General features: G+C 42.7%; 1 protein-coding gene across 1 annotated transcript; it reads left to right on the top strand.

Moving 5' to 3' along the window:
- Window positions 1–5,573: 5,573 nt before the first annotated feature.
- On the top strand, window positions 5,574–13,328 carry kcnn1b (potassium intermediate/small conductance calcium-activated channel, subfamily N, member 1b). Its single transcript, XM_014149283.3, has 8 exons — window positions 5,574–7,609; window positions 7,716–7,811; window positions 7,924–8,342; window positions 8,965–9,106; window positions 10,231–10,341; window positions 11,555–11,682; window positions 11,816–11,885; window positions 11,972–13,328. Exons 1-8 carry the CDS (start codon window positions 5,966–5,968, stop codon window positions 12,251–12,253), a joined length of 2,892 nt encoding a protein of 963 aa, XP_014004758.2. The 5' UTR covers window positions 5,574–5,965; the 3' UTR covers window positions 12,254–13,328.
- The last annotated feature ends 4,287 nt before the right edge of the window (window positions 13,329–17,615 follow it).

Raw genomic sequence — 17,615 nt, 5'->3', positions numbered from 1 at the left:
GAGGTGGACATTGAGGAGGTCCGGGGAGAAGACATGGAACCCTGAGAGGAAGACAACCAAAGCTTTAGTTTCTAGACTATCATTGAAAATGGTTTTGGGAGATGCAATGGATCATTGGGGTTCATTCAATATTCCCTTTTGTTCAGTGAAACCATCACATGTGAAGTCAATTTATTTAAAGTTCAATTGTTTTTTTTTTCTACTGGAAGGATTTAATAATTTGAAATTGTCTACTTATGACAAACATTTTACCCTGTCTCCATATGATATGCAAAAAAACATCCACATTTAAATGGTATTAATTCCCACAGAAAGTGTCTACCTCTGAATTTTCCCCACAATGTGCAACCCTAGGTGTACCTGATCAATACTGTTGTTCCCAATCCTGGTAGCATGCTAAATTAGGTCTGAATTCTGCATCTGCTTGCAGGTTACAGCAAGTAAAGACCTAATATAGACTGAATTGTATGGAGATTGCTTTTCATAAGTGAGATTTGAAAAGACTACAAAAAAAGATATTTCAACTCCAGTGATCTGTCTAAATTCAAATACCAAGAACATTTTAAATGCTGGTTTACGTACCATTTTCTCACCTTTTGTTTTCAAGAGACTCCTGTACGGAGTTCCTATTTAGAAAGGCCATCTCATTTATGGAGGCTTAAAGCTCAACACCTCTCTTGTCAGTTGTTTTAGTAGCTGCTGGTAAGTGTCTCTCAAACCCACCACTGTTATGTATCATCAACAACATGATTCATTTAGCACAAATGGGTATTTAAAATGCACCAATCTAGTGCTTTTAAATGCATGATGGAGTCAATTTATGGGAAAAGGAGAATTGGAACTCATCCATGTGACACCTATCGCTCTGTTCATCTTTGTTTCCCAGTGGCTCCTGAATGTGACACTCATGCTCTAACACTGGATGACAGTCATCTGACTACATTCACATCCTCTCCATTTATACTGAGCAAAAATAAAGTATTGGTTTCATGAGCTGAAATAAAACATCCCAGAAATGTTTCTTATGCACAAAAAGCTTATTTCTTTCAAAGTTTGTGCACAAATGTGTTTTCATCCATGTTAGTGAGCATTTCTCCTTGCCAAGATAATCCATCTACATGACAGGTGTGGCATATCAAGAATCTGATTAAACAGCATGATCATTAACAGTGCAGTTTTGGCACAACACAATGCCACAGATGTCCTAAGCCACCTCCAATGTAATTTGAGTTAATTTGGCAGTGTATCCACGTCAGCCCAGGACCTCCACATCTGGCTTCTTCACCTGCAGGATCTTCTTAGACAAGCCACCCGGACAGCTGACCAACTGAGGATTATTTCTGTCTGTAATAAAGCCCTTTTGTCGGAAAAAAAACATTCTGATTGGCTGGGTCTGGCTCCCCAGTGGGTGGGCCTCTGCCCACCCATGGCTGCACCCCTTCCCAGTCATGTGAAATCCATAGATTAGAGCCTAATGAATTTATTTCAATTGACTGATTTCCTTATATGAACTGTAACTCAGTGAAATTGTTCTATGTTGTTTTTATATTTTTATTCAGCATAGTTAATGAATTGCTTATCTAGAGGACGTCAATGTCATAAATATAAGGTTGTATCGGCTGTTCACGTTTACAGTATTGTAGCCATGCCTTTTACTCTGCTACAGTACTGTTATACATGCCAATATCATACAGGTGTAAGAAAATACTCTTACTGTACAATATAATAGTCAAAACCCTCTGATCCAAATAATTATGCATAGGTAGTGCTCCTTCTTAGTTTCAATGAACGTTGTAACTGAGTCTGACCAATACATTTTCTGTGAAATCAACTGCCTTTTGATGTTATTAATTTGTGTCACAATATTACATTTCACTTGGAACACAATAGACATTAAGCTTTGATGAAGCTTGGCAATTATTTATTTGGCTTATGACAGTGTCCTGTGCTGCCTTTATAACTTTATTTTTTTTTACAGCACAGCTACATTCAAATGGTAGCCTGTTGACCAAACACACCACAGTCTTTGTAACGTTGCCTGCCACCAGTTTGAAAGTGTGTGACCACAACGTATTACTAAAAGGAAATGTTTGTAGCTTCATCTCACTGGCTTCTTGAAAGTAGAATTTATTAGAATTTATTATGATCGTTTAATTATAATAGTGAATATGATTGTTCATTCAAATGTCATAACTCCATGCATGATTTTGAACCTTCAGAGTCTCTTTTGGTTGGTGAGAGACTATCACTGGTATCCATTGTGTTAAAGCCCTCAACTCTATAACTACATTAAGCATAATATAACACTTATATTAAGCCCATAGGTGTAATAATGTATACATTAGTCAATGACTGCATTAAGCAGTGTGCATGTTATCAAATGCTTTACAAAAATATAAATGCAACATGCAGCAATTTCAACGATTTTACTGAGTTACAGTTTATATAAGGAAATCAGTAAAAAAAAAAGTGTTTTATTAGGCCCTAATCTATGGATTTCACATGACTGGGTAGGGGCGCAGCCATGTGTGGGCCTAGCTCCCAAGTGGGTGGGCCTTTGCCCTCCCTGGCCCACACATGGCCCAGTCATATGGAGGTCCGAGGCTGGCATGGTTACACTTCTGCGTTTGTGAGGCCGGTTGGACGCACTGCCAAATTCTCTAAAATGACATTGGAGGCAGCTTATGGTAGAGAAATTAACATTAAATTCTCTGGCAACAGCTCTGGTGGACATTCCTGCAGTCAGCATGCCAATTGCGTGCTCCCTCAAAACTTGACACATCTGTGGCATTGTGTTGTGTGACAGAAATGCACATTTTAGTGTTACCTTTTATTGTCCCCAGCACAAGGTGCACCTGTGTAATGATCATGCTGTTTAATCAACTTCTTGATATGTCACACCTGTCATGTGGATGGATTCTCTTGGCAAAGGAGAAATGCTCACTAAGATGGATGTAAACAATGTGTGCACAAAATATGAGAGAAATAAGCTTTTTGTGTGTATGGAACATTTCTGGGATCTTTTATTTCAGCTCATGAAACATGGGACCTACACTTTACATGTTAAGTTTCTATTTTTGTTCAGTATAGATCAGATGTTTAATGATGACTTGCTGTGGTAAAAGCCAATTTCACTTTTAGACAGTCTGATGCAAGAGCCTTCATTTATCACAGCTGTATATGTGAACGACACATAAGGAAGTAATAGCTGTGTATAGGCTATTCTTACATGAAACAATGCCAGGTAGAGAGAGCTGGGTAAGGGAACCTCCCCCCCCAAAAAAATGTTTTTTACAAATATTTATTTAACCTTTATTTAACTAGGCAAGTCAGTTAATAACAAATTCTTATTTACAATGGCGGCCTACCCCGGCCAAACCCTCCCCTAACCTGGACGACGCTGGGCCAATTGTGTGCCGCCCTATGGGACTCCTGATCACGGCCGGTTGTGATATAGCCCAGGATCGAACCAGGGTCTGTAGTGACGCCTCTAGCACTGTGATGCAGTGCCTTAGCCTGCTGCGCCACTCGGAAGCTCGATGTGGCCCGACCTAACCGTAAATTATTACGTTGGATTGGAGCAGGTAGCTTGGATTATTATTACAAACATACAATCTTCACTGTTTATGATTCAATAATTAATGTTAAACTGTGTTTCTGGAGGATATATAATGTGTCACAGATTTTAGATTTATTATGATGTTCCGGTGGTCTCAATTCGTGTGCAGATAAGACACTGACCCCATTTCAATTTGTCAAGAACAAGATCCTAACCCTGAGTCCTTTTTTCCCAATGCGCTTTGAGAAGGAGAGAGAATGTGAGGAATTGAGGAAAGATGAATAAGAAAAAGGCTTTGTATGGTCTGTCCTTGAGGGAGGAGATAAGAGGCTCTGTGTTGGCCTTTGAACTACAAAGCATCAATGACAAGTTTCTCTGACCGCTAATTGACAATTCTGCTTTGAAGAACCAACAGTTCTTTTAGCTATTTATGGGCCTGCTTTGAGTCCATGTATGTGTGATCTGTGATGTGGTCCTTATTGCTTAGATCCGATGTCACACTCTTTTCTGTATCCTGTTGCTTTGTCTCCGTTCTATTTGCATGCCAAGCCTTTAATAAGCCCAGCAGCTGCCCTTTCTTCAATTTGAATCCTAATGATCACTTTCAAAGGAAAGCGGCCCTATCTCAAGTGTAGGAAGAGCCTGTCTAAGAAGAGCCTGTTGTCTGGCTCCCACTTCAGATGCCTTTCGAGCGGTGCCTTTCCCTGGCACTGGCCAAGATCACCTCCAAGTTGTGTCTGGATTTCTACAAGGACAGGGAGAGAAATGTATCTGAAGGAATAAGGTAAGAGTCTCCAGGCTATGGGGTATGACTACTGGTCTGGTCAGTTGTCTCATGCTATGGGTCGATAGAGCAGAGAAAATGACAATAATACATGCAATAGTTTTTCATTTTCCTAAAGGGTCACACGATTGGGTCCATTTTTTTGAGCTAGCAAAGAGAGGGTCGATAATGGTTCAGATTAAAGGCAATAACTTAAAATGCATTTAACCAGTTCCTTGTGGAGTTTCTTGAATATTGTGTAGTTGGTTGATAAATTAGACTAGGTTTCTTGTCCTGAAATGCTTTCAAAGGTTATCAGTTATATGTGGAGGGCAAGTATTTGTGGTGCAGTTGTTAAAAGAATGGAAAGCTCACTAAATCAGGAGACGGAAATTATGAATCATGAATAATCTGTGATCTTGATTCTAATCATTTTCTTAAATAAATAGTACTGTGGATGTTTTAGCACAGTTGGCAAATACACAAGCCTACATAACGACAAAAAAGATTAGAGTACAAACAAAACAAAAAGCAATGTAAAAATGTGTAAATAGTGTATTCAACATTGATGCGCCAGTTATTGTTGACAATTTAGGTTTATTTTATTCAACCCAGCCCTACCTCATTTCAGTAGCAATGGTGATATCCCTGTTGGAGGAGGATTCATATCAGAGGGGCTCTCATCTGGTTTTGACAGGGGCTGTCCAGTCTCACAAAATGTCTCTGTTAGAAGTCCTATGTTTGCTTTAGATCTTTGTTAGCTTTTGCCCTCAACTGTAGTGCACACTACTTTAATTCACTTTAAAAGCCTTTAGAAAATTGTCTTTATGATCAGATATGACACTTTACAACTTTGAGGGAGTTGAGTCAATGTCTTTGTATCGTATTCGTTCATGTTTTCTCTGCTTTCTTGCAGATTATTCTTGTGTTAACGCAACACCCTTTTAGCTGGATGACTGTAATACACCATGCATTGGCAAGTGCACATGGTTACACCAAAATAAGAGGTTGCTTTGGGAAACATTTTTATTAGAATCTGGATTCCTTCCTAGCAAACTCTTTGCAGTTCATCACTGTAAACAGTGTTAAAAGTGACAAGATTTTCCCAACTGACTTTCCAGCACCACAGTATTGAAAAACCTGGACAAAATCACGGGATTATTAATACATTCTTAGTTAACTAACAAAAACAAAAAGTTGAATAAAAAGACAATTAAGAACAACTAAATATGAATCAAATATTCAAAATGTACAGGAGCCAGTAAGTTAAGCTTCCAGCAGATCTGGGGCATCACCCAACTGGGTGCTACACATTAGTAGTGTAGAGGAGTAGTAAGCCAGCTAGCTACAGAGTCCATAAGGAGAGGCTGAGGACAATGAGGTGTGCGAAAGGTTCCGGACCTGTCTCTGACTGACTCTGATATGACCACTGACCTCCCTCGCTGTAACCAAGAGGCTCCCCCCTCCCTCCACCGCTTGGATTGTTCTACTTCCATTCTTGCCTCAACTCCCTGACTTTTAAATTTTCTTGATTCACATTTTATTAATTGAAATGTGGTTCCTTGTATGTATTACTGCAATTTAGCTTTTAGCTGCCATAGTACACATGAAATTAAATAAACCATCATCATCATACATTAATTATGAGGCTGGTTCTAGTTAAACCCACCAATGCAACACGTCGGCTTGATTCAACAGGAGACGCTTGCAATGACCGAGACCCCGATCACTGCAACTCAAGAGGGCAGTCCCTACCACACAAAACCCCTGAGGTCATGCAGGATCGCAACTCTGGAACTACCCTCCACCACCAAACGTTAGTACCAGAGCAGAGCACTAACAGCATGTCCCCTTCCACTTCTTTGCCACTGGCTACTCCGAATGGAGTCGCTCCACCAAGGAAATCTCCACCATTAAAAACTACACTTTCACAACTGAGCAATCAAGATCTCCTTCGTTTTTGTAGCCAGGTGGGTGGTACTCTTGAACTGCAGCGCGGAAGCCCACTCATGGCCGAGTGGCATGGGACCACGGTGGAACGTCCTGATGACGACTGTGGCTCTGTTTGCTATTCTCCTAGTACAAAACATGGTTCAGGGGTAGCAGGTTTCCAGCCACGATCAAAGCAGGGCTTCCTGAAGGACTGCCTTTCCTCATTTTCCAAGAAGGGAACTCCTTCTTCTCTGCAGGATACTCACTCCTATCCTCAGAACACCCTGGCCTCATCGTCATCCCAGGTTTTCAGGCAGAAACCAAATCAAGCAGATCCCTCAACAGAGACCATCGATCACCAGCAGGATCATTTCAAATCCCGATGCAGAGGAAAAGACTGGCTGAAGGAGTATAGTCAATGGCAGCAGACCTATAATCATTTCAAACTTAAAGAGCATAACCTACCACCAGTCTTGACTACTGAAAAACCAGAACCTTCGCTCAATATACCTATGAATGGCAATGAGTCAAGTGAAGTTAGGCAGCTCTTGGTTTTGTCTCAACCTCAGGACCAGCAGCAACCTCCCATAGAAACGCAACACCAATGGATGTTAAGGAATGGTTTACCTAGCTGCTGTGCGAATGAGGGAGGAGTACATTGTGGGAGCCAACAACCTTCCTTACACCAGCATCTACATCGAGACCCTGAATGGCAGCATTGTTGTGACCATTTTAGCACCCTAAAATGCCATCAGTTTTCTCTCTACCCATCCAGCAGCAGCAGCCCACGAGTGAGGAATTCGTCCGCGGCTACTAGCAACAAAAGCAGTGTTCACTCCTCTTCCAGTTGCCATCGGTGGCCTGAGAACCATAATCTAGTTGGAAAAAGGCAACGACAAAGAGAGCAGCAGGTACATCCTCATACCAAAAAGGTTGGCCATGTTGGATCGATGCCTTCCTTGTCCAAGAGCAGTAGCCCACTCCTTCCCGATACAGTTGTGACCAGCGCTAAATACAGTGGGGATGTTGGGAGACCCCTGAGCAGCCTTGGAGCTTCACCACCAAATCTTTCAGAGCTGGACTCAGAGAGACAAGAGCCCCTTCAGACACTCCAAAGGTCTGTCTTGGAGGAGGTGTTCTCAAAAGGCTTCAGCGAGAACAACAGTAAGGCCAACAGTGAAGGAGGAAGAGACACGCCACAGAAGAGGACCAAGGACATTGGCTATAGATTGAGCCAGCGTAGGGCGCTCTTTGGAAAGCGCAAACAGTTGAGCGACTATGCCTTGATCTTTGGGATGCTTGGGATCGTCATCATGGTGATGGAGACGGAATTGTCCTGGGGGGTTTACACAAAGGTAAGAAATGTCTCTATTGTAGTGGATTAACCTCAAATAATGTAAGCTAGCATTGGTAAGACAAGACTGATTCAAAAGATATCTTAATTGTCTGTCTTCTCTGCAGGAATCCTCATACTCATTCTCTCTGAAATGCCTTATCAGCCTCTCAACTGCTATATTGCTCGGACTAATCGTGATGTACCATGCACGGGAAATACAGGTGATATGCATCCCCATCTCTACAATAATACTATAATGTTCCCACTTGCTCTTATTTCCCCATTGAATAAATCCCCTTGTTCGCCCTACTCTCCTTACACCTACACACATAGCTCTTCATGGTGGATAATGCAGCTGATGACTGGAGGATTGCCATGACGTATGAGCGGATCTTCCTAGTTCTGCTGGAGCTGCTGGTCTGTGCCATCCACCCCATCCCGGGCCAGTATGTCTTCACCTGGACGGCCCGGTTGGCCTTCACCTACATGCCCTCGGTAACTGATGCCGACGTGGATATCGTCCTCTCCATCCCCATGTTCCTCAGGCTCTACCTGATCAGTCGCGTCATGCTGCTGCACAGCAAGCTCTTCACAGACGCCTCGTCGCGCAGCATCGGCGCAATCAACAAGATCAACTTCAACACGCACTTCGTCATGAAGACTCTCATGACCATCTGCCCCGGCACCGTGCTGCTGGTCTTCAGTGTCTCCTGTTGGATCATCGCGTCATGGACAGTGCACGTCTGTGAGAGGTACAGGCCCCGCCCCCAACACAGTAGGCTGCTCCACCAGCACTGCATCATTCGTACCCAGTACATTTCACACTGAAGAAGATCTGTATTTGAGATCATGAGAGATTACAGCCTCAAGTTTGATTATGGCTCTACTTTGCCTCTCTGCTTGATATAGTTCATACATTTCTTTATGTTTAATTATATAAGATGTTAATATACTGTAGGAAAAACCCACTGAGCACAGACATCAATTCAATGTCTAGTTTTGATTTTCATTTGGTTGTTATCAATTAACACTACTCAGTACTGCATCTAAACAGCAACAAAATCACATAGCATTTTGCACTTATAAACACACCTTTAACTATGCACTAACCAGGAATTCGTCATGAAATCAACAACAAGAAAAACTTCACCCTGTCATTGGATTTCGGTTAAAGTTGGGTGGAAAAAAGACAAAATTCCATTACGTCAGTGACTTTTTGCAAGTCCAATCAGTTTTCCACGTTGATTTTACGTCATCACACAGGTTTTTTTTTGGGGGGGGGGGGAAATGAAATGGAAACAACACTGATTCAACCAGTTTTTGCCCAGTGGGTAGATGTGTTTATTACAACAGGTATGTTTCTTGTTCCTCCAGATATCATGACACACAGGAAGTGACCAGTAACTTCCCTGGGGCCATGTGGCTCATCTCTGTCACCTTTCTCTCCATTGGTTATGGAGACATGGTCCCTCACACTTACTGTGGAAAGGGTGTGTGTCTACTGACTGGAATCATGGTATGTTTCCAACACATTCCCCATTGACAAGTGCCAAAAGAGATCTTTGACATTCATGATGAGGTAGCTCTAGGGCAGGGTTATTTTTATTTTATATTGTTGGACAAAAGACTAAAAACACCATCAAATTAGCTCCAATTGACTTTCATTTTGGAAGTCTGTTCCAAAGTAATCCAAATCAAATAAAAAATATGTCATATACACGTGTTTAGCAGATGTTATTGCGGGTGTAGCTCCAACAGTGCAGTAATATCTAAAAATACACACAATTTAAAGTAAAGGAATGGAATTACACATATATCAATATTTGGACGAGCAATGTCAGAGCGGCATAGACTAAGATACAGTAGAGTAGGATAGAATACAGTATACATGAGATGAGTAATGCAAAATATGTAAACATTATTAAAGTGGCGAATGTTCCATTATTACAGTGGGCAGTGATTTCAAGTCTATGTATATAGGCCAGCAGCCTCTAATGTGCTAGTGATGGCAATTTAACAGTCTGAGATAGAAGCTGTTTTTCAGTCTCTCGGTCCCAGCTTTGATGCACCTGTACTGACCTCGCCTTCTGTATGATAGCGGGGTGAACAGGCAGTGGCTTGGGTGGTTGTTGTCCTTGATGATCTTTTTGGCCTTCCTGTGACATTGGGTGCTGTAGGTGTCCTGGAGGGCAGGTAGCTTGCCCCCTGCGTTGGGCAGACCGCATCACCCTCTGGAGAGCCCTGCGGTTGCGGACGGTGCAGTTGGTGTACCACGCGGTGATGCATCTGTAAAAGTTTGTAAGGTTTTTAGGTGCCAAAACACATTTCTTCAGCCTCCTGAGGTTGAAGAGCCGCTGTTGCACCTTCTTCACCACACTGTCTGTGTGGGTGGACCATTTCAGTTTGTCAGCTTTCCACCTTCTCCCCTGCTGTCTCATCGATATGGATGGGGGGTGCTCCCTCTGCTATTTCCTGAAGTCCACGATCAGCTCCTTAGTTTTGTTGACTAAAAGAAATGTAAAAATAAATATTTTGTCATACCCAATCAGCTTTCAGGGCTCGAACCAGCCAGTTTATGATATTGAATAAATCATATATAACGACTCTTGAAAGTATTAGTGCCTGTTTCTTTCTCTCCAGGGGGCCGGCTGCACTGCCCTGGTGGTTGCTGTAGTTGCCAGGAAGTCAGAGTTGACCAGAGCTGAGAAGCATGTTCACAACTTCATGATGGACACTCAGCTCTACAAACGAGTAAGTGGACATTAGAGGTCTTCATGGCTTTAAAAAGTTGTGCCTGACCTGAACCCGTGGATTATTTTATTTGAGTAATTTTACCCCCTTTTTCTCCCCAATTGCGATCTTGTCTCATCGCTGCAACTCCCCAATGGGCTCGGGAGAGTCATGCGTCCTCCAAAACATGACCCGCCAAGCCACGCTTCTTAACACCCGCTCGCTTAACCCAGAAGCCAGCTGCACCAATGTGTCAGAGGAAACACTGTTCAACTGATGACCAAAGTCAGATTGCAGGCGCCCGGCCCGCCACAAGAAGTCGCTAGAGCGCGATGAGCCAATTGTGCATCGCCCTATGGGACTCCCAGTCATGGCAGGTTGTGACTGGAATCGAACCCCAGGCTGTAGTGACGCGGCAACACTGCGATGCAGTGCCTTCAACCACAGCGCCACTCGGGAGGCGGACCCGTGGATTTACTACCCAAACCTGATACATACCAGATATTTTTTTTTTTATAAATAGACATTATAAAAAAAGATAATGCCCCCAATCAGCAACCCAATAAGCAAAATGTTGTTGAAAAGGTGTATTTCTCTAATGTTGAAAGCATGTTTAAAGGCCCATTGCAGTCAAAAACGTGATTTTCCTGTGTTTTATATATATTTTCACACTATGAGGTTGGAATAATACTGGGAAATTGTCAAAATGATAATGCCCTTTTAGTGTAAGAGCTGTTTGAAAAGAACGGCTGAAATTTCAGTCTGTTTTAGTGGGATGGAGTTTTGGCCTAAATATATTATAATAATCATTCTATTAAATTTAAAGTTACTATCCAATTAGTAGAAGGCTTTCAAAGTAGTCCATTTTCTTCTTCTACTACTTCTATGAGTTGGCAAACAAACTGAAAGGGTGCACACTGCCACCAAGAGTTTGAACAGGTATAAAGCCAAGGTTGGTGATTTACTTCCACCTGCAGTTATGGAATGTTTCCTCACAAGTATAATTAATTGGCTGATCTCTCCCGGTGACCTGGATGGACTTATTTAGTCATCCATTAACCCATAGGAAGCCCCACCCAGTTGCCTACTTCAAAATGGTGAAAGTCCTCAATGGCACTGCCCATGCTAACAGGCGTTAGAGTCCATCTATCTCTATGGGCAAGACAGACTCCACTGCTAGGGCAGTCCATTGTGACAGTCTGCCATGTCTCTGTTTTCTGGAATGTTCCCAAAGGTGAAAAACACAGCTGCCAATGTACTCAGGGAGACATGGCTGATCTACAAACACACGAAATTAGTCAAGAACATCGATCATGCCAGGGTACGCAAACATCAGCGGAAATTCCTGCAAGCCATTCACCAGTAAGTAGTGTGCCTTTTCAAACCGTTGTTAAATAAAGATGAGTTTATTTGTGTGTATCGGTGTATGTTATGCTGCCTAAGTTAACCCTTCCCTTTTCCCTCCATAAATCTCTCCCTCTCCCACTTCATCTAGATTGCGCAGAGTCAAAATGGAACAAAGGAAACTCATCGACCAGGCTAATACACTTGTGGATCTAGCCAAGGTGACTAAGCACCTTCATCATCTCTAATTGATAGATTTTTTTCTAAACACTGATTATGAAAGTTTGACACCGTTTTTGCTCCACAGACTCAGAACATGATGTACGACCTGGTGTCTGATCTGCAGCGGCGCAGCAAGGAGCTGGATAGGAGGATCGGTAGTCTGGACGACAAACTGGACTCCATCCTAGTCAGTCTGCAAACCCTACCCAGCCTGGTCTCCCAGGCCATCACACAGCAGCACAGGGACTTCCTGGATGGCTTGGCCCCCTGTGTTCAGACAGCCTCGAAGGGCTCCGAGGACAATTGGGTTCCCGACAGGCACAAACGGTCCCCCTACACTGCACCACAGACCCTACCTTACAGCTGACAGCCTGCCAGTGCCATCTCCACTGTTGTGACCTCAAATTATGTATTTATTTAATATTGTATTTGATACTAGCCAGGGACATTCTAGCTTCTGTATGAATTTGAGACTGGTTAGATCTCTCCAGCACCACCCCGCAGCTGTTTACCAAAACAACTAACAGGGTGGCCGATTTGAAGGTTTTCAGAATCCCAAATTCCTGCCTGTGTACCTGGGTCATTCTTGAATTGCGGTGGAATTTGGGCATGGCATTTTGGAAAACAATTTACTTAATTTTAGGTTATTTTTTATTTGTATTTATTTGGGTGTCATTGGTGTTATATCTTTTGTAACACCAATGACACCAAATGATCAATGGAATTCTCAAACATAGGATGTCATACTAAAGTGTGATTAGCTAATAATTGTCTTTAACCCCCTAAAGTCTAATTAGTATAGTAAAAACATCCCAATAAAAAAAATCTGTCAATTTAAGCTAGAGATATGTTTTTGCATTGGATGCGGCTCAATCCACCGCATCCGCCTATGTGGCAATTCCGCATCTGCAGTGAAAGGTAACAGAGCTAGGGCGGTGTTTGTCAGACCATGAGACGTCCCAAAAATTGGTCATCTCACAAAATCGGTGTTCTCCGTTTTGCTCTACAAGCGTCTTGGGACTTGTCTGAAGTCGATATACAACCGATCTGCCAACTTCTGTCTGTAGTGTCCAAACAGTTTGGGCTACACACTAATATGACTCCTCTGTGGAAACGAACACGTTTTACTCTAGGACATCCACAGGCCTCACAAGACTTGTCTGAAGATCCCCCGGTACCAGTTGAAATAATGAATGGAAGTACAGTTTGGACACACCTACTCATTCAAGGGTTGTTCTTTATTTGAACTATTTTCTACATTGTAGAATAATAGTGAAAACATCAAAACTATGAAATAACACATATGAAATCATGTAAACAAATCAAAATATATTTTATATTTGAGATTCTTCAAAGTAGCCACCTTTTGCCTTGATGACAGCTTTACTCTTTCAACCAGTTTCACCTGGAATGCTTTTCCAACAGTCGGAGTTTCCACATACACTCAGCACTTGTTGGCTGCTTTTTCTTCACACCGCAGTGCAAATAATCTCAATTGGGTTTAGGTCAGGTGATTGTGGAGGCCAGGTCATCTGAAGCAGCACTCCATCACTCTCCTTCTTGGTCAAATAGCCCTTACACAGCCTGGAAGTGTGTTGGGTCATTGTCCTGTTGAAAAACAAATAAAGAAAAACCCTGTAGACGTCTAATTTTTACCATAGGTACACTTCAACTGTGAGAGACGGAATCTAAAACAAAAATCCAGAAAAATCACATTGTATGATTTTTAAGTAATTCATTTGCATTTTATTGCATGACATAAGTATTTGATCACCTACCAACCAGTAAGAATTCCGGCTCTCACAGACCTGTTAGTTTTTCTTTAAGAAGCCCTCCTGTTCTCCACTCATTACCTGTATTAACTGCACCTGTTTGAACTCGTTACCTGTATAAAAGACACCTGTCCACACACTCAATCAAACAGACTCCAACCTCTCCACAATGGCCAAGACCAGAGAGCTGTGTAAGGACATCAGGGCTAAAATTGTAGACCTGCACAAGGCTGGGATGGGCTACAGGACAATAGGCAAGCAGCTTGGTGAGAAGGCAACAACTGTTGGCACAATTATTAGAAAATGGAAGAAGTTCAAGATGACGGTCAATCACCCTCGGTCTGGGGCTCCATGCAAGATCTCACCTCGTGGGGCATCAATGATCATGAGGAAGGTGAGGGATCAGCCCAGAACTACACGGCAGGACCTGGTCAATGACCTGAAGAGAGCTGGGACCACAGTCTCAAAGAAAACCATTAGTAACACACTATGCCGTCATGGATTAAAATCCTGCAGCGCACGCAAGGTCCCCCTGCTCAAGCCAGCGCATGTCTAGGCCCGTCTGAAGTTTGCCAATGACCATCTGGATGATCCAGAGGAGGAATGGGAGAAGGTCATGTGGTCTGAGACAAAAATAGAGCTTTTTGGTCTAAACTCCACTCGCCGTGTTTGGAGGAAGAAGGATGAGTACAACCCCAAGAACACCATCCCAACCGTGAAGCATGGAGGTGGAAACATCATTCTTTGGGGATGCTTTTGTGCAAAGGGGACAGGACGACTGTACCGTATTGAGGGGAGGATGGATAGGGCCATGTATCGCGAGATCTTGGCCAACAACCTCCTTCCCTCAGTAAGAGCATTGAAGATGGGTCGTGACTGGGTCTTCCAGCATGACAACGACCCGAAACACACAGCCAGGGCAACTAAGGAGTGGCTCCGTAAGAAGCATCTCAAGGTCCTGGAGTGGCCTAGCCAGTCTCCAGACCTGAACCCAATAGAAAATCTTTGGAGGGAGCTGAAAGTCCGTATTGCCCAGCGACAGCCCCGAAACCTGAAGGATCTGGAGAAGGTCTGTATGGAGGAGTGGGCAAAAATCCCTGCTGCAGTGTGTGCAAACCTGGTCAAGAACTACAGGAAACGTATGATCTCTGTAATTGCAAACAAAGGTTTCTGTACCAAATATTAAGTTCTGCTTTTCTGATGTATCAAATACTTATGTCATGCAATGAAATGCAAATTAATTACTTAAAAATCATACAATGTGATTTTCTGGATTTTTGTTTTAGATTCAGTCTCCCACCGTTGAAGTGTACCTATGATAAAAATTACAGACCTTTACATGCTTTGTAAGTTGGAAAACCTGCAAAATCGGCAGTGTATCAAATACTTGTTCTCCCCACTGTATAGGAGACACTTCAGATCAAACTTCCTTTTTATATATTTTTTGGGACTGTTGTTTCATGTAGTGAATTTCTTATTCACCGTGTCTATATGGGCTAATAATAGCAGTAAGGCCAAATAAAACATTTGATCAAATATTTGTTTATATATATTTGTTGTACTTCAAGGGGTCTTAAAATTCCAAATTAAAATAGGAAAATGATTCTTGGTATGACCTTCTTAAAACAATTCCCCCTCCCCCGGCTTAGATTTATGGGTTAAGGCCAGGATTCAATCAGATTAGTGGTAACCATGTTAGCCAACAAACGCATTGCTTTCATTGCCTTTGTTTAGATGATATCGGTGGTGTAACTCCATCAGAGACGGTAAAGAAAGCGAGACACCCCACTCCCTCATTTTTTTCAGGTCGGGTCGCCACTATGGTCTACCTATTGGCCCCGGGAAGGGTGTGGCAGGGCTGGCGTTATGGGCGGGCCTTAGGGGGCCTGGCCTGCCCTACCGTACCTCCTTGCCCATCCAAATAAAATATTGATCATTTATTTGACCGAGACACACGCCGACAGAAAGACACATCTCAGTTAAAGCATCTGAGTGAGTAAAACAGCGCCCCTTTGTCTCAGTATGTGTAGACCATGTATCTGATGCTGCCTGGACCAAAAGAGTATGGCATGTCATACTATTTCTGGCCAGACAGCATCAGATACATATAGAGGGGCGCTGTTTCGCTCGCTCAGATGCTTTCTCCAGTGATATACTGTAGTTTCGGCAGAGAGGAGGAGATGAAGGGAGAGGGCTAACTCTCGTCAAAATCTGTCCAGAATAAGCCCAATGCATTTATATGGGAATAAAATGCAGCCCTAAACTTGTCACCTGCATTCCCGCCTTTAGGACAAAGACTCCCATTGTTAGGGCAGACATGAGCATCTTGTCATTATAAACAGATCTCTAGATTAAGCCTCTTGCAAATTGGAAAGGAAAGTTGGCCGGGATTCAATCCAATCACGTTTTGTTTCCAAAATGCACCTTTTAAAAAGGCAATGTTAACACATTCACGGTAAAGGCTGCATGCCTGCTCAATCAGAAATTAACTTTGTCAAAGCGTGATTGGATTGAATCCCGGCCTAAAGTTGAAGTGTTAAAGATTCCACGATGGAAATGACCTTTACATTTCTAATTAAGACGAAATATGCAGCATTTACCGTGCAGTCTCCACTAAAACAGGAACATTGAAATTGAAATTTCAGTCACCGATGATGCGGATTGAATAGAGCTCTACATTTCTGCTCTGTTTTTATGGGATGTGCCATTTTCCAGAATTTTGACTACATAATGTAGCCTACTGTTCTCAGCAACTATGCTAAAATGAATAATATTGATAACATTTAAATATTTTTAGCTCCTGATGTGTTAAATTATTCACTTTGTATTACTAAATCAGACAATATAGAACCAGGGAATTTATGGAAATGTATATTAATACCATAATCCCGCTTGGTTTATCAATGTTAAATCCATGCGAGATATGGTTCTGGGTGCCAACATTTTAGTGTGCAACATGCTATGCTGAAAAGAGGTTCCCAACTTTGGCCTCACCCCCGACAGTTTTGTCTGTATGCGTAGCAATTGCCAAAATGGATCTGGGACAATGGCTTGAACAGGCACCTCGACAAGTTCATCATATAGTACTATAGAGAAAGGTGCTTTACACTGTACAAAAATATAAATGCAACAATTTCAAAGATTTTTCTGATGTAACAGTGTTGCTTCCGTCCCTCTCCTCGCCCCAACCTGGGCTTGAACCAGGGTCTCTCTGAACACATCAACAACTGCCTCCCACGAAGCATCGTTACCTATCGCTCCACAAAATCCTCAGCCCTTGCAGAGTAAGGGAAACAACTACTTCAAGGTCTTAGAGCGAGTGACGTCACTAGCTAGCCATTTCACAGCGGTTACACCGAGTTACACAGTTAAGAAGGAAATAAATTCATTAGGCCCTAATCTATTGATTTCACGACTGGGAATACAGATATGACTCTGTTGGTCACAACTTTTTATTTTAAGTAGGGGCATGGGTCAGAAAACCAGTCAGTCTGGTGTGACCACCGCATAGAGTTCATCAGGCCGTTGATTGTGGCCTCTTCAATGGAATTTTGTCCCACTCCTTTTCAATGGCTGTGCGAAGTTTCTGGATTTTAACGGGAACTGGAACACACTGACGTACACGTTGATCCAGAGCATCCCAAACGTGCTCAATGGGTGATATGTCTGGTGAGTATGCAGGCCATGGAAGAACTGGGTCATTTTCAGCTTCCAGGAATTATGTACAGGTCTGTGCGACACGGGGCCATGCATTATCATGCTGAAACATGAGGTGATGGCGGCGGATGAACGGCACGATAATGGGCCTCAGGATCTCGTCACAGTATCTCTGTGCATTCAAATTGCCATCGAGAAAATGCAATTGTGTTCGTAGCTTATACCTGCCCATACCATAACCCCAACACCACAGGGCACTCTGTTCACAACGTTGACATCAGCAAACCGCTCGTCCATAGG

This window comes from Salmo salar, chromosome 16 (genome assembly GCF_965601325.2).
Source record: "Salmo salar chromosome 16, fSalSal1, whole genome shotgun sequence".
Taxonomy (NCBI): domain Eukaryota; kingdom Metazoa; phylum Chordata; class Actinopteri; order Salmoniformes; family Salmonidae; genus Salmo; species Salmo salar.
This window is presented reverse-complemented; position numbering and strand designations above follow the sequence as displayed.

Excerpts from the sequence above, each read along its gene's own strand:
- kcnn1b (XM_014149283.3), top strand. The coding sequence starts at position 5,966 with ATGAGGCTGGTTCTAGTTAAACCCACCAATGCAACACGTCGGCTTGAT. Across the intron at positions 10,342-11,554 it reads ACACTCAGCTCTACAAACGA|GTGAAAAACACAGCTGCCAA; the intron begins GTAAGTGGACAT and ends ATGTTCCCAAAG. Across the intron at positions 11,683-11,815 it reads TTCCTGCAAGCCATTCACCA|ATTGCGCAGAGTCAAAATGG; the intron begins GTAAGTAGTGTG and ends CACTTCATCTAG.